A 21,571-nucleotide genomic window follows, 5' to 3' on the forward strand; every position below is an offset into this window, starting at 1 on the left:
TCGCGAGATCATGATCTGAGCCAAAGTCGGATGCTTAACCGACTGAGCCACCCAGGCGCCCTATTCTTTTTTAAATAGAAGAGCTTTATTGAGATATAATTTATATGTCACAAAACAAACCCCTTTACATTGTGCATTTCAGTGGTGTTTTTTATATATACGGTAACAAAATTGTGCAGCCACCATCACTAATTCTAGAACATTTTCATCACCCCAAAAAGAAACTCATCAGTGGTCACTCCTCATTCTCCATTTCCCACCCCCTTATACCTCCAGCCACCACTAACCTATTTTCTGCCTCTACACATTTGCTTATTCCAGACATTTCATATAAATAGACGCATACAATATATGATCTTCTGTGACTGGCTTCTGTTACTGAACATAATGTTTTCAAGGTTCGTTCATTTTTGTAGCACATAGCGGCTACATATCGGAACTTCATTCCCTTTTACAGCCAAATAATCCATCACATGGATATACCACGTTTTATTTATCTATTCACCAACTTACGGACCTTTGGGTTGTGTCTACTTTTTGGCTATTGTGAACAGCGCTGCTGTGAACATAAATGTACAGGTTTTTGTGTGGGCACATGTTTTCAATTCTCCGGGGTACGTAGCTGGTAGTGGAATCGCTGGGTCGTATAGTAACTCTGTGTTTCACTTTTTGAGGAACTACCAAACTGCGTTCCAAAGTGCCAGTACCATCCCCAAAGGCAAGGGAATTAAAAGCAAAAGTGAATTACTGGGACCTTATGAAGATAAAAAGCTTCTGCACAGCCAAGGAAACAACCAACAAAACTAAAAGGCAAACAACGGAATGGGAAAAGATATTTGCAAATGACATATCGGACAAAGGGCTAGTATCTAAAATCTATAAAGAGCTCACCAAACTCCACACCCGAAAACAAATAACCCAGTGAAGAAATGGGCAGAAAACATGAATAGACACTTCTCTAAAGAAGACATCCAGATGGCCAACAGGCACATGAAAAGATGTTCAGCGTCGCTCCTTATCAGGGAAATACAAATCAAAACCACACTCAGGTATCACCTCACGCCAGTCAGAGTGGCCAAAATGAACAAATCAGGAGACTATAGATGCTGGAGAGGATGTGGAGAAACGGGAACCCTCTTGCACTGTTGGTGGGAATGCAAATTGGTGCAGCCCGCTCTGGAAAGCAGTGTGGAGGTTCCTCAGAAAATTAAAAATAGACCTACCCCTATGACCCAGCAATAGCACTGCTAGGAATTTATCCAAGGGATACAGGAATACTGATGCATAGGGGCACTTGTACCCCAATGTTCATAGCAGCACTATCAACAATAGCCAAATTATGGAAAGAGCCTAAATGTCCATCAACTGATGAATGGATAAAGAAATTGTGGTATATATACACAATGGAGTACTATGTGGCAATGAGAAAAAATGAAATATGGCCTTCTGTAGCACGTGGAGGAACTGGAGAGTGTAATGCTAAGTGAAATAAGCCATACAGAGAAAGACAGATACCACATGGTTTCACTCTTATTGTGGATCCTGAGAAACTTAACAGGAACCCATGGGGGAGGGGAAGGAAAAAAAAAAAAAAAAAAGAGGTTAGAGTGGGAGAGAGCCAAAGCATAAGAGACTGTTAAAAACTGAGAACAGGGGCGCCTGGGTGGCGCAGTCGGTTAAGTGTCCGACTTCAGCCAGGTCACGATCTCGCGGTCCATGAGTTCGAGCCCCGCGTCGGGCTCTGGGCTGATGGCTCAGAGCCTGGAGCCTGTTTCCGATTCTGTGTCTCTCTCTCTCTCTGCCCCTCCCCCGTTCATGCTCTGTCTCTCTCTGTCCCAAAAATAAATAAAAAACGTTGAAAAAAAAATTTTTAAATTTAAAAAAAAAAACTGAGAACAAACTGAGGGTTGATGGGGGGTGGGAGGGAGGGGAGGGTGGGTGATGGGTATTGAGGAGGGCACCTTTTGGGATGAGCACTGGGTGTTGTATGGAAACCAATTTGTCAATAAATTTCATATATATAAAAAAAAATAAAAAAAAAAATCTGACAAAAGTAAAAAAAATAATAAAAAAAACAAAAAAAAAACAAAGTGCCAGTACCATCCTACATTCCCATCAGTATTGGACAAGGGTTCCAATTTCTCCAAATCCTTGTCAGACTTACTATTATCTCTTTTATTTATTTTTTATTTTTTATTTTTATTTAAAAAAAAAATTTTTTTTAAGGTTTATTCATTTCTCAGAGACAGAGAGACAGAGGGTGAGTGGGGGAGTGGCAGAGAGAGAGAGGGAGACACAGAATCGGAAACAGGCTTCAGGCTCTGAGCTGTCAGCACAGATCCTGATGCGGGGCTTGAACTCGTGGACCGCGAGACCATGACCTGAGCCGAAGTCGGACGACCAACTGACTGAGCCACCCAGGTGCCCCTATTATCTCTTTTATTACAGCCATCTGCATTTGTTATTTTGATAAGGATTGCCAACTTCCGGAGGGTACCAGTATACGAAAGTGCCCGTGATCTTGGCCTCGGTGGCAGAGTATGCCTATCAAACTTCTGAATCTTTTTAATTTGAGTACAATATGATATCTTAGAATGGTTTCATTTTAGTTGAACATCTGCATTAGTCAATTTTGCTGTGGTAACTAACGGCTTCAAAATCCCACGGGCTTGCAACAACAGAAGTTTATTTCTCTTTCATGGTTTACATTGGGGGTGGGGTTGGCTCTAGTCCTGACCCACGTGCCTTTATTCCACGACCCAGGATGATGGAACAGCCCCTATCTGGGACACGATGTTCTCATGGCAGAAGGAAAGGAACAAAAGGCAGAGAAAACCACACAACGACTCTTAAAAATTCTGCTCATACCTGGCATATGGCACATCTGCTCATATCCCATTGACCAAGGCAAACCCCAGGGCAGCGGGGTGAGGATGTATGTTCCTCCCACAGGGGGGTGCTGCAAAGCTCACGGCGATGGGTGAAGATGTAATCTCTCATCACAAAGTCATGAGACATAGGCCCTTAAATTTTGCATTTCTGTTTCACCGCAGTCCACACCAGCCCACCTCACTCATCTACATTACCTGCCTGGCCCTATAGATATCCAAGTTGAAACCACTGGTCTAAACGCTTCCTCTCCTTTTCCCTCAAGGATACCCTCTCGGTTATCCCCTCACTTCTTCAACTCTCCTTCCTACTACTTCTTTCTCACAGCATTTTATCAACGTTTATTTATTTTTGGGACAGAGAGAGAGCATGAACGGGGGAGGGGCAGAGAGAGAGGGAGACACAGAATCGGAAATAGGCTCCAGGCTCTGAGCCATCAGCCCAGAGCCGGACGCGGGGCTCGAACTCACGGACCGTGAGATCGTGACCTGGCTGAAGTCGGACGCTTAACCGACTGCGCCACCCAGGCGCCCCACTCTCACAGCATTTTAAATACCTTAAACCAAGGGGCGCCTGGGTGGCTCAGTGGGTTAAGTGTCTGACTTCGGCTCAGGTCATGATCGCATGGTTCATGGGTTCAAGCCCCCGCTCCAGGCCCTGTGCTGACAGCTCGGAGCCTGGAGCCTGCTTCGGATTCTGTGTCTCCCTCTCTCTCTGCCCCTCCCCCACTCGTGCTATCTCAAAAATAAACATTAAAAAATAAATAAATAAATAGTTTAAACCTCACACATTCCCACTCCAGCCGCCCCCTACCTTCCTAAAAGGGCTGTCCCCACTCCATCTTCATTTTCTCTCCTCTCACGCTTTCCTCAGCCCACCACGTAGCTTCCACCTTCAAAGCCACCAAGAACTTCCAAATCCAATGGGCACATATCACCCTTATCCAAGCAACATTTTCTTTCACTGGCTCCATTGGATTACCACCAACTGTTTCTCAGTTCCCTTTGCATTTTCACCTTCCCCTGGCCCTCCCTGAAATGCTGGAGTCCCTCAGGGCTCTGTCCCAATGCTTCTTTTACCTGTAATCTGCACCACTCCCTAGACAACTGCATCTGTGCTTTGGGCTACCTCCTGGTAGCTCCTCCATTCCAGACCTCTCTCCTGAGTCCACGTCCAGGAAGCCGCCTGCCCAACTTAGAAGTCTCATGGGCACTTCATACTCAGTAGCTCCAAAACTGAACTCAACATCAGCCCTCTCAAATACACTCTTCTTAGGTGTCCTGGTTTGATGAATGGCAACCATCTTCCACTGGTTACTCAAATCTAGATTCTGACTGTTCTCCTGCCTCCTCATCCTCGACTGATTTTTTTTTCTTTTTCATTTAATCCTCAAATATTGTCACATCTTTCTCTCATTCAAAAACATCAGCATCACAGTAAAACCTGGATAAAGCTTCACTTTTTTCCTATGGGCTATGTTGCAAAATTCCTTTCCTTAAAAAAAAAAAAAAACACTTTAAGGGGAAAATGATGACCTTCTAGTGGAGAAACCTGGTAGACCACCTCACCCAAGATTCAAGGCAACATCACCAATAATGGGATAGACTGACATACCAGCCCTTCTGATGTAAGGCATTGAGAAGCACTCAACATCACTCATGTCACATTTCTGCCAAAAATGCATAACCTGAATTTAATGGTGAGGAAACAGGCATATCTAAATTGAGTGTAATTCTACAAAATAACTAACTCGGTATTTTCTCTTTTTTTTCATGTTTTTATTTTTGAAAAAGACATAATATGAGTAGGGGAGGGGCAGAGAGAGAGGGAGACACAGAATCTGAAGCAGGCTCCAGGCTCTGAGCTGTCAGTACAGACTCTGACATGGGGCTCGAACTCAGGAACTGTGAGATCATGACCTGAGCCCAAGTCAGACGCTTAACTGACTGAGCAACCCAAGCACCCCAGTCACTTGTTATTTTCAAAAATGTCAGCATCGTGAAAATCAAAGAAATATTGAGGAAATGTTCCAGAAATAGAGACATTACAATCAAAAGGAATGTTTGAGGGGCACCTGGGTGGCTCAGTTGGTTAAGCGGTTAAGTGTCTGACTCCTGATTTCAGTTCAGGTCATGATCTCTTGGTCATGAGATCAAGGGCCATGTCGGGCTTAGCACAGAGCTCCGAACCTGCTTGGGATTCTCTCTCTCTCTCTGCTCTTCCCCCAATCCTACTCTCTCTCAAAAAAAAAAAAAAAAAAAAATTTAAAAAGGAATGTGTGAACTTAAATCGGCTCCTGGGTAAGGAAGAAAAAACCTGCCACAAAGACCATTATTGGAACAACTGGTGGAAACTAACTGTGCATGGCATCATAAATATTAGTATTCGGTCAGTGTTAAATTTCCTGAATTTGATCACTGGATTGTGGTTATGCAAGAGAATATTCTTACATATGCGGAAACATTTAGCAGAAAAGGAGCATGATATCTGCAACTTGCTCTCAGGTCAGAAAAAGGCAACACTTTATGTATCTATAAACATTTTTAGAAGAAGAACAGCTTTATTAAGATATGACTCACATACCAGGAAGTTCACCCTTTTAAATTGTACAATTCAGTGGGTTGTTTTTTTTTTTTTAGGATATTCACAAAGTTGTACGTCATTCACACTTTTTAATTCCAGAACATTTTCATCACCCCAAAGAGAAACCCCATACCTGTTAGCAGTCATTCCCCATGCATTTTTAAAAGACTTTAAAAAGATGGAAAAAGCCTTCAAAATATTAATAACAGTTATTCCTGGATATTGGAATTATAGATTATTTTCATTTTCTTTTCTAAATTTTTTTTCACGTTATTTTGAGAGACAAGAGAGCATGCATGCACAACAGAGGAGGGGCAGAGAGAGAGGAAGAGAGAATCCCAAGCAGGCTCCCACAATGTCAGCACAGAGCCTGACATGGGGCTCAATCTCACGAACCATGTGATCATGACCTGAGCCAAAATCAAGAGCAGACGCTTAACTGACTGAGCCACCCAGGTGCCCCTATTTTGATTTTCTTATACACCTATACTTCTAAAACTTTATATGATAACTTCATATTACTTGTGTAATTAAAATAAAGGTTATTATTATTTTTTAATTTTTTAACGTTTTTTTATTTTATTTTTGAGACAGAGAGAGACAGAGTATGAACTGGGGAGGGGCAGAGAGAGAGGGAGACACAGAATCTGAAATGGGCTCCAGGCTCTGAGCTGTCAGCACAGAGTCCGACGCGGGGCTAGAACTCACAGACCGTGAGATCATGACCTGAGCCGAAGTCGGACGCTTAACCGACTGAGCCACCCAGGCGCCCCGGTTATTATTTTTTTTAATGTTTATTTATTTCTGAGACAGAGGAAGACAGAGCACGAGTGGGGAAGGGGCAGAGAGAGAGGGAGACACAAAATCTGAAACAGGCTCCAGGCTCTGAGCTGTCAGCACAGAGCCCAATGCAGGGCTCAAACCCACGAACCTGAGATCATGACCTGAGCCAAAGTTGGACGTTCAACCGACTGAGCCACCCAGGCACCCCGTAAAATAAAGGTTATTTTTAATCAACAAGAAAAATTAAGGAATTTAAGGAGCAGTAAGAACTCTAAAATCTAAAAAATCACCAGGCTCAAGAATGGCCCTAGTACCTCACATGGTTTCCCAACTCCTTGATCCACTATCATTAAAAAGGTCTAACTGGTCACAAAGGTAGCCAGCTATATAGTGCTCATTTCTATTACACAACCCAAAAGGCTCTCAGAGAGAGGAACGGGCTCAGCTAGTTCAGCAAACACTGACTCAGTATCTGCCGGGCTGTGTCTGCCCTGTGAGCTCCAGCTGACAGACCAGTAGGGAGGTGGACAGGTAAAATAAAGGCTCACTTGCCACAATAGAATGGAATGCTCACAAGGAAAGGCAGGGCTGGTTAATTCTGCTCAGATTGGCCCAGGGCAGTCTTCAAAGGGAAAACGTTCAGGTCTTAAAGGCGATAAAGAGCTGGTGCAGGAAAAGACTAATCAGGAATCTGTTAGGATACTATTTGAATAACTGATAGGGTGGGCCTGAGCGAAGAGCAGCGCCAAAGAAGTTAGGGAAGTCATGCAGGAGGAGGCCTGCCTGTGGGCAAAAATGACCAGGGCAGTTTCTTAAAGCACTTTCTGCCAGGCTAATTGTTAGAAAGTGACAACACCGACCTCTGTACTGTCCACCTGCTAACAAATCCCATGGACTCAATACCCACATCCATAAAGGCACCAATTCTCTTTATATGTACAGTGATTTCTCTGCTTCTAGATTGTAAAGTCCTGGGGGGTTAAGGTCTTATCTTTAAGGAAAGCACTAAATACAAAACAGGCACTCAAAAAAAAAAAAAAAAAAAAAAGATAGTTTTCATCTTCCCAACTCTCCACTCCCTTCCCCCAAGGTCTTGCACAAAGGCACTCAATAAACATTTGGATGAATAGACCAACTATTACCTGATACTGAAGAATAATGCTGCATTCCACTTACATTTTATTTGCATAGACCAAAAATCTGTATTAATGATAACTTAGAAAATTTGCAAAGGGTTTTCTTCTTTCTCAAAGCCTTCTCATCTATGACCTCATTTGATCCTGGCAGTAGTGCCAGAAATTAGCCAGAAAGGTATTTATTTATTCGCCCCAGCTTTCAAGATGAGGACTCTCAGTCCAGAGTTAATTTGTCCAAGATTACAAAGGAGACACGACAGCAAGCCTAGATCTCTGATTTTCTGAATTCTAGGCTAGTACCTCTCCCACTACAGTATTGGTTACTTTTAGGTCTGGCATTTCTAACTACCTCTTACCATACACAAAAATAAACTGCAGCAGAGAGAAAGACAAAAGCTGAAAATATACAACTATAAGAATGTCAGAAGGAACTATGGGGAGAGACTTTTTTTTGTAATGTTTATTTTTGAGAGAGAGACAGAGTACAAGTAGAGGAGGAGCAGGGAGAGAGAGGGAGATACAGAATCCAAAGCAGGCTCCAAGCCGTCAGCACAGAGCCCAATGTGGGGCTCGAACACACACACCAAGAGATCATGACCTGAGCCAAAGTCGGACGCTTAACCAAGTAAGCCACCCAGGTGCCCCAAAGAGACTCTTAACAATAGAGAACAAACTGAGGGTTGACAGAGGGAAGTGTGTGGAGGATGGGCTAGATGGGTGATAGGTATTAAGGAGGGCACTTTTTACGATGGGCACTGGGTGTTGCATGTACATGATGAATCACTGAGTTCTACTCCTGAAACCAATATTGCACTACATGTTAACTGACTAAATTAAAAAAAAAAAAAGAAAAGAAAAAGAAGGAACTACAGGGAAATATTTTTTTAATCTTGAGATAGCATCAGAGAAACCCAAAAGCCGCAGGCAGATTTGACTATGGATAACTTCTAAAATTCTGTATAGAGAAAGACACCATTAAAGTGGTTAAAGATAACTCATGGCTTTATCCCCCCCTCATTATTTTACCCACTCCATGTTTTCCAAAACAATTTTTGCTCTCTTTGCAATTATTCTTTTCCATCAAAAATTTAAAATCAGACTAAGTTCCATGCAAAGTCCTGTTTTAATTAGAACTTAACTTAATCTAAGGCAAAAACTTATGCTGTTACACAAGTGTTTCTATTCACAGACATGGTAAAACTCTTCATTTAACTAAGACCTTTTTGTCTTTCACTAAGATAGTCTGGTTTTCTTAGTATATGACTTGTAGTTTTCTGTTAATTTCTAGAAATGTAATATTCTTGGGGGCACCTGGGTGGCTCAGTTGGTCAAGCATCCGACTTCGGCTCAGGTCTCACAGTTTGTGAGTTCAAGCCCTGAGTCTGGCTCTGTGCTGACAGCTCAGAGCCTGGAGCCTGCCTCAGATTCTGTCTCTCCCTCTCTCCCTGCCCCTCCCCCATTCATGCTCTGTCTCCCTCTCTCAAAAAGAAACATTAAAAAATTTTTAGAAATGTAATATTCTTACTGTGAGATTATTTCATTTTTATGATGTTATTGTTCTTATATTTGATATATACAATTTTTGTTTGTTAACCTCATATCTGGCCATGCTGCTAAGCTCACTAGTTTTAGCATTTTGTCAATCAATTCCCTTTCTAGATGAATATACCACATGAAAATAATGAGACTTCTCAATGTCCAGGAGCTCCAGTACAATATTAGCTTTGATGGTAAACATTCCTGTCTTATTCTTATTTTTGATAGATTTCAAATATTTTCACATAAAGCATAACTTGCTCTAAAAGGGGGGGGGGGGCTGAAAGACAACTGAAAAACTAAGAGAAAGGATTTTAAATGCATATAACAAGTAAAAAGTTAATATAACTTAGAAAAGAAGCAACAGAAGTTGTCAACTCCAGTATTAGTGACATGCAAGTTTAAACGATGAAATTACTATTTTTCATCTATCAAATTGGCAACTGCACTGAAAATTCATAGTATCCAGTATTGCTATGTTGTAGGAAATGGAGACGTTCACACGTGGTTCTGAGTGAGCATGTAAATTGTTACAAACTGAAATTCAATTTTATAGAATTAAAATTTTAAATGCACATATCCTATCTACAAATCTATAAGCACAAAAGGATACCTATATAAAGATATTCCTTATGGCACTGTTTATAAAACAAAATAATGGAACTAACCTAAATGTTCATCAGGATGAGTCTAGACAAATCAAAGTACCAATATAAGTTGGAATTTTATGCAACAACTGTTAAAATGTTAAAGAACTTAGATGTCTACAATGTAGCACTTGTGTCTTGCACTGTAGGTGCTCAATAAATATACTCTGGATGAAAAAAAAAAAAAAAAAAAAAGAAAAGTTTTGTATGAACATAGAAAAAAGCCTGGAGCGCCTGGGTGGCTCAGTCCGTTAAGCGTCCCACTTTGGCTCAGGTCATGATCTCACTGCCCGTAAGTACGAGCCCCGCGTCGGGCTCTGTGCTGACAGCTCAGAGCCTGGAGCCTGCTTCGGATTCTGTGTCTCCCTCTCTCTCTGCCCCTCCCCATTCATGCTCTGTCCCTCTCTGTGTCAAAAATAAATAAACATTTTTAAAAATTATAAAAGGGGCGCCTGGGTGGCGCAGTCGGTTAAGCGTCCGACTTCAGCCAGGTCACGATCTTGTGGTCCGTGAGTTCGAGCCCGGCGTCGGGCTCTGGGCTGATGGCTCAGAGCCTGGAGCCTGTTTCCGATTCTGTGTCTCCCTCTCTCTCTGCCCCTCCCCCGTTCATGCTCTGTCTCTCTCTGTCCCAAAAATAAATAAACGTGGAAAAAAAAAAAGAAAATTAAAAAAAAAAATGCCAAAAAAAGAAAAAGAAAAAAGCCTGGAGGTGTATTTGCCAAACTGATAAAAGTGACTATCTCCAGGAGCATAGGATAGTAGAAGAGGAAACTTAACATTTTTTGCCTTTTATTCTTTTGTGTGTGTGGACTTGCCAAAATAAATACGAGCTAATTTTTTTTAAATTAAAGACTCATTAAAAAATAAAATTAAATTAAAGACTCATTTCTGATGACGTTTCTCTATGTTATCTCAATTTTACAAGTCTAAGAGCACCAAGGTTTGCGGTCAATGGCTCAAAACATGAATTGCTCAGGGAAATGAAACCTGTATTATACAAATAGTTGGGAATTCCTTTCTTCCTTCGTAATTTTTTTTCTTTTGATATTCAATTAATTCTTCTAAACTCACAACCTGATGGCACCTACAGCAGAAGCTGGGACCTAAATCGAATTGACATTTCCTTCCATTAAGTACACTTGACATAGTCCATCTTTAGCGGGACCTCTCCCGAATAGCTAAAGTTGGGAGATTTTGAAGACAGGCTCCAGTTTCCATTTTCCTAACGCCGGGCCCAGGGGCCACCCTGCATCACCAAGTCTCTAACGAAACTAGTCTACTGAGGGGAGTCCTATGGCTTCTTCCTCCAGACGAGGAGACTAATGTCAGAAGCTGGAAAGTCTGGAATGAAGGAATAAGCGGTATAAGGTAACAAGACTGGCCTCGGGGTGCGCGGTGTGTGTACACGGCAGACCCGTGCAAAGTTAACTCTTCTCCCAGCTGACTGGGCGCCCCCCAAATCTGCAGAGCTGGGCCTGATAGAAAGATAAGAGGACCTCGGAGCTGGGCCTGATAGAAAACTCAGATAAAGAGGATCTCGGCCGAGTTACGTGAAAAGGCTGGGTACAAACTATTCAGGCTCTATTTGGGGCTCCAGGCTGAGAAGCGACACGGAAAACGTCCGCGAAGAAGGGAGACTGATGGCGCTTTTTCAAGGAGCCCTACTTAACCAGCCCACCTAGCAGAACCCATCAAACAGCTCCCGGAGAACGTCACTTCACGGTCTTCGTTCCTGCCCTCAGCCAAGATGGCCGCCGAGGCGCGCCCGTACCATGGCGCACGCGCCGTACAGCCGGTCTTCCCTCTTCCCGTCCTTCCGCGCGCCGGCACCGCCCACTCACCAGCTGCACCCCCTCCCAGCGTCCTCAGCCTCACCCCCTTTCTGGCTGCTCCCGCCGGTCCAGGCTCCGAGCCCGGAAGTGGATATTGCGGCTCGGCTAAGAGGACGAGGGGGAGGGGGAAGTACTTCCGGGGAAACGGGCCCCGGGTTGGTGTTTGTAAACTTGCCTCAGTCCCGGCAGGGCAGCGACGGCCACGGGGTTGGCACGGTGCGCTGGGACCTGGAGGAGGCGCCGCGCGGCGGGGGAGACTGCGAGAGGCCGCGCCTGGCAGGTAGAAGCACGCCTCAGGGAGCGCAGCGTCGTCCAGGCCGGCGGCAGCGCCTCAGCAGCTCGCAGGCCGTGGGGCGCCGCGCGGGAAGGGGGAGGGGAAGGGAGGAGGGGCGCGTGGCGAAGGGAGGGGGCCGGAGAGGGGCAGGGGCCGCGCGCGCGCGCGTACCGCCCCCACCCCTCCGGCCCGCCAGTCCGGCCGCGTCGCCGGCCCGGCGGAGGGGGCTTGCTTGGCGGGGACGCGGGCGCGAGCACGCACCTCGCGCGCTCCTCGGCGCTCTCCTCCGGCTTCTTGCGGTGGGGCGCTGCGGCTGGGTGGCTGGCTGGCAGGCTGGAGGAGGAGGAGGGAGGGAACGCGCAGCGCCGGCGTCCGTCCGCCTGCCTGCCTTCCACCTCCGCAGCGAGTTTCCGTACCTTCGGGCGGAATCGGAGAACGCGCACGTGTGGGCCGGCCCGGCGCGCACTGCCAGTCCGGTTGCTGCCTGCCGCTCAAGCGTCCAGCGATAGCCCTCGAGCTGTCCTCTACCCCAGTTCTGGCCTCCTTAATAGAGTGCGAGGTTCGCGGGCCGGCCCATTGGGCACAAAAGCCCCGAGGGGCCTCCGCCCCCTTCTATTCCTAAGATGGCAAATCCAAGCAGTTGGCCCGTTGCGGCTCTTCTATGAGAGGCCCCAATTACTTTTACTCCTGTTGGCAGCTCCTCTTTGCCCAGGAGACCAGTTTCTACTCCTGACCTAGAAAGAAAACTCTGCTTGACTAATGTCCTCTTTCTGAGGTTCACGGAGAGCGCCCAGCAAAAAAAAAAAAAAAAAAAAAAAAAAAGTTCAACCTACCACAGGTCGTATGGCCTGAGAATGTTGCACCTAACAGCCCCATTTCCTTTCTGGTTTCAGGTTTCTGAAACAGATCGTGAACTTCAACGAGAGGATTCAGTTGGAAAATCAAGACTGGCAAGCTTTTTCTTCAGACCATAGGCAGGATCCAGGCAGAGTCCAGGGATTCTTGGAACATCCATCTTCCCCTTGGAGGACACTAAGCTCTGTCTGAAGACAAAGGCAATTCAATATGGCAGCAGGACTGAAGGGACATGAAGGAGTTGTTACAGTGATTTGGTGACAGTTCTTCAAACAACAGTGTCTTAGGAAAGGTGGATTGAGAAACTCCTGAACTTTTGGGTTGCATAAGTGAGAAATCAGCATGGCTCAGGTAAAAAGCTATAGAATCCTCCTCCTTCAAGATCACTGGGAAGCGTGTTTGCAGTTTCACTCTTGAATGCTGTCCTAGTCAACATATTGACCAACCCAGTGAGCCAAGCTCTGTATTAAGCACCAGGGGGAGATCTAGAGGAAGGAAAGGAGACAGGCCACAGCCCCTGCCTTCAGGGAGCTTCCAGTCAAATGAAGGAGGTAGGCTATTCTGCATCACAGGCACTGATGGGACATTGCAAAACAACTATTCAGCTTACACTTGGTACATTAAGTGCTGAGGGGCATGAGGGAGTGAACAGTCTGGTGAATGCTTCATTTGTTTTTTTTTTTCAACAGGAATTAATTGAACTCCTGTTACATGCAAGGCATTGTGCTGGGGATACAAAGATGAATAAGATTGTCCCTGTCCCCAGCAAGCTTCCAGGCTAGTCGGGGTGGGGCGGGGGGCGGGAAATGAAGAAACAGTCTATTATTTATCTTTATATTCACAATACCTTGCATGGTGGTTGGCTAGCAATCAATGAATCTGTTGATTGAAGGAACGTGCAATAATAGAGGTATGTACGCTGCAGAGGAGAGAAGGGTACCTCTGCCTGGATGGAAAAAAGTGGATGGAGCTTGAAGGATACAGAGGATTTTCCTAGGTAGACAAGCAGAACAGGGCAGTCAGATAAGGAGAACTGAATGGGCAGAGGCCTAGAGGCATGGGAGAATGCGATGAGGTTAGGAGTACTACAGGGTTTGCTGGTTAAGGAAGAAAAGATTCAAATGGGTGAGGGGGATAGGATAGGTAATGCTAGAGGGAAAAGTTAGGGTGAGGGAGTTGTTTCCTAGAGAAGTAAGAGTATAATCCCAGGGCTTTTTATGCCTTGCTAAGGAATTAGACTTTATTCTGTAAGGAATGGGAACTCTCTGAAGAATGTTAAGTAGCAGAGTGATGTCAGGTCAGTGTATTTAGAAAGTAATTGTCACTGTGAGGGTACAGGATGGATTGGAGAGACAGGATGATGTTATAGGTTGTTGTAAGTCTGGATAGCAAAGCCATGTGCAGGCACCCCCAGAGCTGCTCCCAGCTTTCTTCCAGGGACCCTCCCCTACCAGTCTCACCAGGATGGCAGCCTGATTACAGTATAATTGGCTTCCTTCCAGCTGCATGCATAGCTTCCTCCTTTCCATGCAGATTAGGAGCCCTTCAGTTTCTTCTTTCTTTGTTTGCAACCCACTTCACAGCATCATGTTCACTCTTGTTCTGAGAACACTGCCTTTCACTAATCACTAACTGGGCCCTGCTAGACATTTATACCTTAGTTTCATTCCCATCAACCATGTGAGAGTAGATACTCTCATAAACATTTTGCATTTAAGGAAACTGAGGCCCAAAGAGGTAGAGTAATTTGCCCAAGATTGTACAGTGTAAATGGCAGAGCTAAGCTTTTCACCTGTAGACTTTTCTATCCAAAGCCCTTGAAGGAGAGAGAAGGGATCCTAGGATATACTAAAAGGAATTTCTTTCTTTCTTTCTTTTTTTAATGTTTATTTATTTTGGAGAGAGAGAAAGAGCACAAGCTGGGGAGGGGCAGAGAGAGAGAAGGAGACACAGAATCCAAAATAGGCTCCAGGCTCTGAACTATCAGCACAGAGCCTGATATGAGGCTCGAACTTGGGACTGGTGAGATCATGACCCGAGCTGAAGTCGGATGCTCAACCAACTGAACCACCCAGGTGCCCCTAAAAGGAATTTCTAAGAGGAATTTTTGTAATAAGTCACTTGTGGAAGTTTGCTGACCAACTATTTTTTTGAAGTGTTTCTTCCCCCTCACCACCCCCCCCAAAAAAGGTATTTCTTCAGTAAAAAGAGTAAATTCTCTAGTGCTGGCTAGACTAAATCAGTTGGAAGAAGGTAGCCATAAAAAGGAAATTTTCTTAATCGTCCTTTGTTTAAGTATTGTCTAAAGTGTATATAGAACAGAGAATGTGAAAATATATGGATATGCACACAGATAAATGACTGTGGGAGTCAAGAGAAAGTGATAATTCAATCCTAAAATCCTTCCAAGTGATTTAATTTTTTTATATCTCTTACAATTGATGGCACATAGGGAGTTTAAAATCCAAAGGGAGAAATGACCTAATTTTACTGATAAACATGTTTGTAGAACCTGATAGAATATATGTGTGGCACCAGTGAGGTCTGCCAATCATAAGTGGGCTCTGAAGCTGCTGTTGAGAGAGGAAGGAGGCAAGGTCTGCTAGAAATCTCCCCTTTCAGTGAGTCAGCAGGGCAGACACTCAGACACTCATGCCCATTCACAAGGCCTAGAAAACCTAGTAACACGCAGACACACCACACGCTATACCTAGCACTCTATCAATGCCAAAAGTGTTGATAATACTTGGTTATTCACTTGATGTATACCTAAATGCTGATGAATGACAAAATAAGTAACTTGTTCCTGGTGAGGTGAGTTAGGGAGGACTCTTGAAGGAAGCAGAGTTTCGCAGCAAGAGGGACACTCCCTAGAGAAGCACTTTGTTTGTGGCTGGGTGGAAAAGGTAGTTCTATAGAAGATGGCAGCGTGTTTTTGCCCTGCCCTGCCAGGTGACCTGACACCTCATCTCCTTTCAACTTAGGCAAGTCTCCTGGCTTGTGAAGGCCTAGCAGGTGTGAGTTTGGTTCCCACTGCAGCCAGCAAGAAGATGATGCTGAGCCAGATTGCCAGCAAGCAGGCTGAGAATGGAGAGCGGGCAGGTAGCCCTGATGTGCTGAGGTGCTCGAGTCAGGTACAGCATTTGAGTCCGTTGTGGCACCTGGGGATTGGGTGGCCCAAGATCTCTGCCAAGAGATGTCGAGTTTTGATTCCTCGGTGCTTCTGTTTAGGGAACTGGGCAAAAAAGAATCCAGCTGGGGAATGAATGAATATGGGTATTTTAGAGAGCTAAGGAAGGTCTTTTCTATACCTACAACCCTTAACACCATAGTACTTGCAGAGGAAATGGATGGGTACCTTCTCTAAACCTTTGGGGCAGGTGGTTATTCTCATTTATAACTTGTCTGAAAGCAGACAAGTTTGGTTTCCTGTCTTGTGTTCTGAGATAGACTGTGAGTTTAGATTTGATTTGTTTTCAAAGGGCCACCGAAAAGACAGCGATAAGTCCCGTAGTCGCAAAGATGATGACAGCTTGGCTGAGGCCTCTCATTCAAAGAAGACTGTTAAAAAGGCAGGTAATGGGGTAATCCCCAAGTTGGTACTGTTTTGTAATGGGGTAATCCTCCTCTTCTTCCCTCTGTGGTTCAACCTGAAACTTTCCCTTGATGTTTTGGTCACTTAATAGCCAGTGTGTGTGTCACTCAGATTTCATCCATAGGTCACTTTGGTATTTGATGTCTGCCCTCTCTGGAACATCCTTCGTGAGGGAAGGAGGGTCAGGGAAGCATGGGATCCTGTGCCAAAGAGGCAGATAGACATTCAGAGTGTTGAGTTTGATGGGGGCAGACAGCTTACCCACACCCACCTTCTTCCTCAGAGGGTCTTTTAGTAAGCAGTGTGGGAGATGACAACATCAGAGAGATTACTTTGTCCGGCAACTGGAAATTGACCCAGATTAGAATGGAGGCAAAAAGGAGGCAGAGGGATAGCCTTATGACATGCCTGATTGTTGCCCCCAGGTGGTGGTAGTGGAACAAAATGGTTCTTTTCAAGTAAAGATTCCCAAAAATTTTATTTGTGAACACTGCTTTGGAGCCTTTAGGAGCAGTTACCACCTCAAGAGGCACATCCTAATTCATACTGGTAAGTCTTTTGCTCGTATTTTCAGAGGAGAATAGTCTATGGTTTGTATTGTGTGTGTGTGTGTATAGCTCTTGTTGGGTTTGTTTTAAAGGCTGGGTATTAGAAATAGAGGAGGAAGGTGAGTGAGTGAGCTAGAGAAATCACATGGCTCTGTTACAGTCTAGTGTCACTGAGAACAGCAGCTTTGAGGACCTTTCCCATTAGGTGTCTGCACATTGCTGAAATTTAAAATTTCTGGAAAAATACCTGAAATGAAATCCCTGCCATGTGTACCTCCTTATATTAATTTCTCTCTCCACCTGGGCCAGGTGAGAAGCCATTTGAGTGTGATATATGTGATATGCGCTTCATCCAGAAATACCACCTGGAGCGTCACAAGCGTGTGCACAGTGGCGAAAAGCCCTACCAGTGTGAACGGTGTCATCAGGTAAGCTCACATGTCATCCATCCACCCCACACGTGGATTTTGCCTTCACCAAGAACCAGGGCCAGTTCCCATCCCCTGCCCGACAAGGGACCATCTAGTATTCCTGGCCATGATAGGGTTAGTACCTCAGTGGGAGGTGTATCTCTCTGGCCTTACTGCTGATTGTAGGGAGCGGCCATAAGAATAATTGTAATAACAATAGCAGCATTTCTTGAGGACTTATTTTGTGCCAGGCACTGTGAGAGCATATTTGACATAGATTATTTTATTTAATCTTCATGTTAACTCCATAAACTAGCTGTGTTCCCGTCATGTCACATGTGGGGAAATTGAGATTTAAAGAGGTTAAGTTTCCTAAGGATACAGCAGATCAAGGGTAGAGCTAAGATTCAGTCCAACTTTGGAGCTGGTGTTCCTGGAAGGAGAAATACAATCTCTGCACTCGGGGTCATATCTGATCTGATGAGAATGTAAGAGCTTGGACCAAAACAAGACAAGAACAAAACATGAGAAATGATAACAGCTAACATTTCCTGGTTGCTTTGCTCCACCCTCTTAAACTGAATCTCAAAATACTAGAATAAAAACTCCATGAGGCAGAGAATTTGCCCCTCTGGTTCTCCACTCTATCCTCAGCCCCAAGAACTGTACCTGCCTTGAGACAGACATTCAATAAATATTGGATGAATAAAGCAGCCATTCTGTGAGTAGGTACTTTTAGTCCCATTGCAGATGAATGTACCGATTAAGTACTGTTAGATACCATGTCCAAGGTTGCACAGCTACTAATTGGTAGAGCCAGGATTCGGACTTCAGAGCTTGTGTTCTTAACCACTGTGTGCTCCTGCCTTCTGTGTACATGCTGAGGGCATATGGAATGGGACCTGTGCCTCCTGTGTGGGGAAGACAAGTAGCCAACAGGTAGCTGAGTTTCTCCTCTCAAGCACTTAATCCTTCCTTTCTTCTCAGTGTTTTTCTCGGACAGATCGATTACTCAGACACAAACGGATGTGCCAAGGGTGCCAGTCCAAGACTTCCGACGGGCAGTTTTCTCTATAGGCGCAAGGGGCCCTGGGTGGTGGGAGTGATCAGAAGAATTTACCGAAGAGCGCACCCCCTCTGGTCTGATGGTCCCACCACCACCCCGTCTGTACCTGTCCCCCTCCTGGAGGAGTGGACCCAGGAGACCAGAAGAGTGCATCAGGGGACAGCAGCCTCAGAGCCTCAGCTCTGTAAATAATCTGAGACTATGAGTATCTCGGGGAAGTTCCTACAGCATTCCTGGGTAGGGAAGCTAGTCCCTGGACCCTTGGCTGAGGTTATAGGTGGGGACTCAAGGTACAGGACCAAGACTGGTGTGGCTCCCACAACCTTGGACTCCAGCTGGCAGCTGAAATGGAAAGGATTGGGGAGAGGGATTTGTTTGTTTGTTCTATTCTTGTTTTTGTTTATTCAAAAGCAATTTTAGCAGGTACACTGTGGATAAAGGTAATATGGAGGCATAGAGCCCTGGTCAAAGCAGGGACTATGGCTGGTCCAGCCCTCCCCAAAACTGAGTTTTTAGTTGCAGTTGATCCTCAGTGTTCCGCAGCCCTGCACCTCACCTCCTGTTTGAAGGAGAGTAGGATCAGGAGTGGCAGCTGAGCTTACTTTGGCCTCCTTATACACTGTAGGGACAGAAGGAAGAATGGTGGGAGGAGCAGACGAGGGCTGGGTCCAACTGGAGTGGACAGGTACCTCTGATTTCCTTCGGGAAAGAGCAAGAATTGTGCCCAGGGCTGATGTAATGGCCCAGGCCACACTGGTACCTAATGGGGTCAGCTCAAGTGCCTTTTGGAGAAAACTTGGGTGAGAGTGGCCCATGAAGCCCTTTCGTGCCCCTCTTGGGCACTCGATCTTGGACATAGTTTGTGGCTACCTCGCTGCCATTGACTCCTGAGCCAGACAAAGGTGTCGAGCAGGTAGTCATGGATATCAAAGTGGGCTCTCTCTCCTTGTGCCCTCTTAGGAACAACCCGAGACTAGTCCCAAGTTGGGCAACAACTGTTCAAGAAACAAAGGAGTTTGGTGTCCCCTAACATGACTGTTGAGCAGTGTGAGCTGCTTTCCCTGCCCAGTCCTATCACTGTATTCAGGTAAAGGAGATAGGGGTGTGGCTTTTGGTCCCAAAGAACAAGATCTTGGCTTCCTTCTTAATGGCCATCCCTACCCGACAAAGAATGCAGGGGAGGGAGGTGCTGCAGAGAAAGGACTGAGGAGGAAACCTTTTGTGGGTTTTATTGTTAACTGTATTCTTTGCTCCTCTCTGCCCCAACACCACCACCTTATCTGCCCCCAAAAAAGTGATCAGGGGTGTATGTGTGTGTGCGCGCGCACGTGTGCATGAGTGTGTTCATTCACATGTGTGCTTGTGTTTGTATGCTTGGAGATGGCATATTATTGAGCCAAACCCTTTTCTGGCCCTCAACTCAGGGGAGGATGAGCATAAAGCAGCCCCCACCACCACCACCATGAAGGGTGCTTGGGGTCCCAGCAAGAGCTGAGGAACTCAGTTTAGGGGACTGAAGGGCTTTGTTTTGGAGGGAGTTTTTTAGATTGATTTAACAGGCTGGTTAGGGTGTTTAACCCAAGCCAGAGCTTGTGAACATGAATTTTCTAAAGTGAAATAAGAAACCCTCTTCCTGCTATGGAAGGTTCAGGGTGTTGATTGACCCCCACTGTGGCCTGCCCTGACCTGTTGGGGGAGTAATCATGGCGTAATCCTGGATGCTTGGTGAACCTGACCAAGGTGTCAGTGGGGATCTGAGATGGCAACTCCGGGAAGTGTGATTTCATTTCCTCCAAAACGTAGGGAACAGCAGCAGAAAATTCCTAGCTGTTACCTAATCAGGAGGAGATTGGGGCGGGGGGTGGGGGGGAGGGCGGGGGGCGTCCATACCTCTGAAATGTGAGGATTCCAGGGAAAAAGAAAGGTGTGGCACCTTTCAGATTTTCCCTGATGGCACCTGAGATCCTTTGGGAGAGACACTAGGGAATGCGTTTGCCACCTGTGCTCTTCTAGCTTTATGCCGGCACTTCCATTTGATAGGGTCCAGAACCTAGACCTCGGTCCTTGGAGCTGCCCTGTTGTCCCTGCAAGCAGGGTATCTTCCTGTGTGTGAGTGAGCCCCTTTCCTGTTAGAGGGCTCTGCTGGGGCCAGAGTTGATCATTCACATCTGGCAGTGTATTCTCAGAAGGAGGCTACATTCAGAAAACAGTTGTCCCATGAGCACTTTTGAAAATAGGAGGCTTTGTTCACTGTCACTTGCAGCTAATCTGTGTAGAGTTGGGGTGTGGGTGGCTAGAGTCCTAGGAGTGACCTATGCACCTACGTGTATGGACGTGTGTTTAGGTCAGAATGTGCCCTGGCCCCCCACAGCCTCAGCCTTTTGCCTGGGTGGGTGGGAGAGAGGGAATGTGTGAGCAGATGTGTGAAGAACCATACCAGAAGCACCCCTGCCAAGGATTGGGTGTGGGGGAAACTCAGGAGCAGGTGGTTCGTTCAGTTGTCCAGGTGTTGAGGATCTGGGGCCAGTGATGTGTGAGGAGAGAGGAGCAAAGAGGTGAAAAGGAGTGATTCAGCCCCCCCCCCCGAGGGTCCAGGAGCCCCACTTACACCCCAGGGAAACCACAGCCTAAGAGCGCTTGCAGAGGCTCCTGGGCCCAACACCCCAGCCCTCCTTAGCTGGTGGGGCCTAGCACTGGACAGATGCCTCAGGTGCGTGTGGAGTGAAGGGAAAGGGAGATAGGGCAGGCTCTCAGAGACCAGGACATGGAATTTGGGGACCTGGGAAAGAGAGTAGCACCCGTTCCAGGTGGGCCATTGTACCAGGCCCTACTAGCCCTGCCCTGTACCCATCTCTTCTCCGTCCACCCCCCTACAGCCTTTCATCACTTAGCTACTGATTGTGCCCCATGGCTTGACATTGGAGGGTTAAATGAGACATGGGGTCCCGCCACAACTTCTAACCCTCTCCCCAGATGCTCTTTGCCTCTGCTGCAGTCCTGGGGCTTTTATCTTAACAATCCCTCCTACTCTTCCTCTTTCCCTCCCACCTTCCCCCCCCCCCCCCCCCCCGCCCTTTTTTTTTTTTTTAATATACTTATTTTGCTATTGGGGGAGGGGAATATCAAATGAACAAGATCACTTTTAAATGGTAGTTTTTATAAGATGTTATAAACTTGTATCTTTTTACCATTAAAGTGCAGTGTATGTTCCTTCGTGATATATTTAGGATATTTAAATAAAAAGAAAAGGGGGCTTTTCTACATACTATCTCTTTTTTGGGAAACCTTTTCTTTGGGGCCAAAGTGGTTATCCTTTTTTCTCCCAAATATAACCACCCCAGATGTCCTGCATCCGAGAAACCACCATGTAAAGCTCCACAGGAGCAACAAGTAGAAGTGAAAACAGGATATCACTTC

The 21,571-nt window shown here is 45.7% G+C and overlaps 2 protein-coding genes across 3 annotated transcripts in view; one reads left to right on the plus strand and one right to left on the minus strand.

The window, feature by feature from the left end:
* The window catches only part of CSAD (cysteine sulfinic acid decarboxylase), a 31,481-nt gene extending 19,367 nt beyond the window's left edge, over positions 1-12,114 (minus strand). Inside the window, exon 1 of the mRNA XM_030322708.1 lies at positions 11,942-12,114. The gene's annotated coding sequence lies outside the window, so the exon portion shown is untranslated. The remainder of the gene's footprint in view (positions 1-11,941) is intronic.
* ZNF740 (zinc finger protein 740) lies at positions 11,460-21,415 on the plus strand. 2 transcript variants are annotated; one of them, XM_030322712.1, is made up of 7 exons: positions 11,460-11,686; positions 12,574-13,086; positions 15,520-15,669; positions 16,018-16,107; positions 16,556-16,679; positions 16,988-17,106; positions 18,076-21,415. In XM_030322712.1, exons 2-7 carry the CDS (start codon positions 13,078-13,080, stop codon positions 18,163-18,165), a joined length of 582 nt encoding a protein of 193 aa, XP_030178572.1. In that variant the 5' UTR covers positions 11,460-11,686; positions 12,574-13,077; the 3' UTR covers positions 18,166-21,415. The 2 variants fall into 2 exon arrangements, with proteins under 2 accessions (XP_030178572.1, XP_030178571.1); XM_030322711.1 differs by having other exon boundaries at positions 11,462-11,686; positions 12,574-12,886.
* The last annotated feature ends 156 nt before the right edge of the window (positions 21,416-21,571 follow it).

Source organism: Lynx canadensis, chromosome B4 (genome assembly GCF_007474595.2).
Source record: "Lynx canadensis isolate LIC74 chromosome B4, mLynCan4.pri.v2, whole genome shotgun sequence".
Classification (NCBI taxonomy): domain Eukaryota; kingdom Metazoa; phylum Chordata; class Mammalia; order Carnivora; family Felidae; genus Lynx; species Lynx canadensis.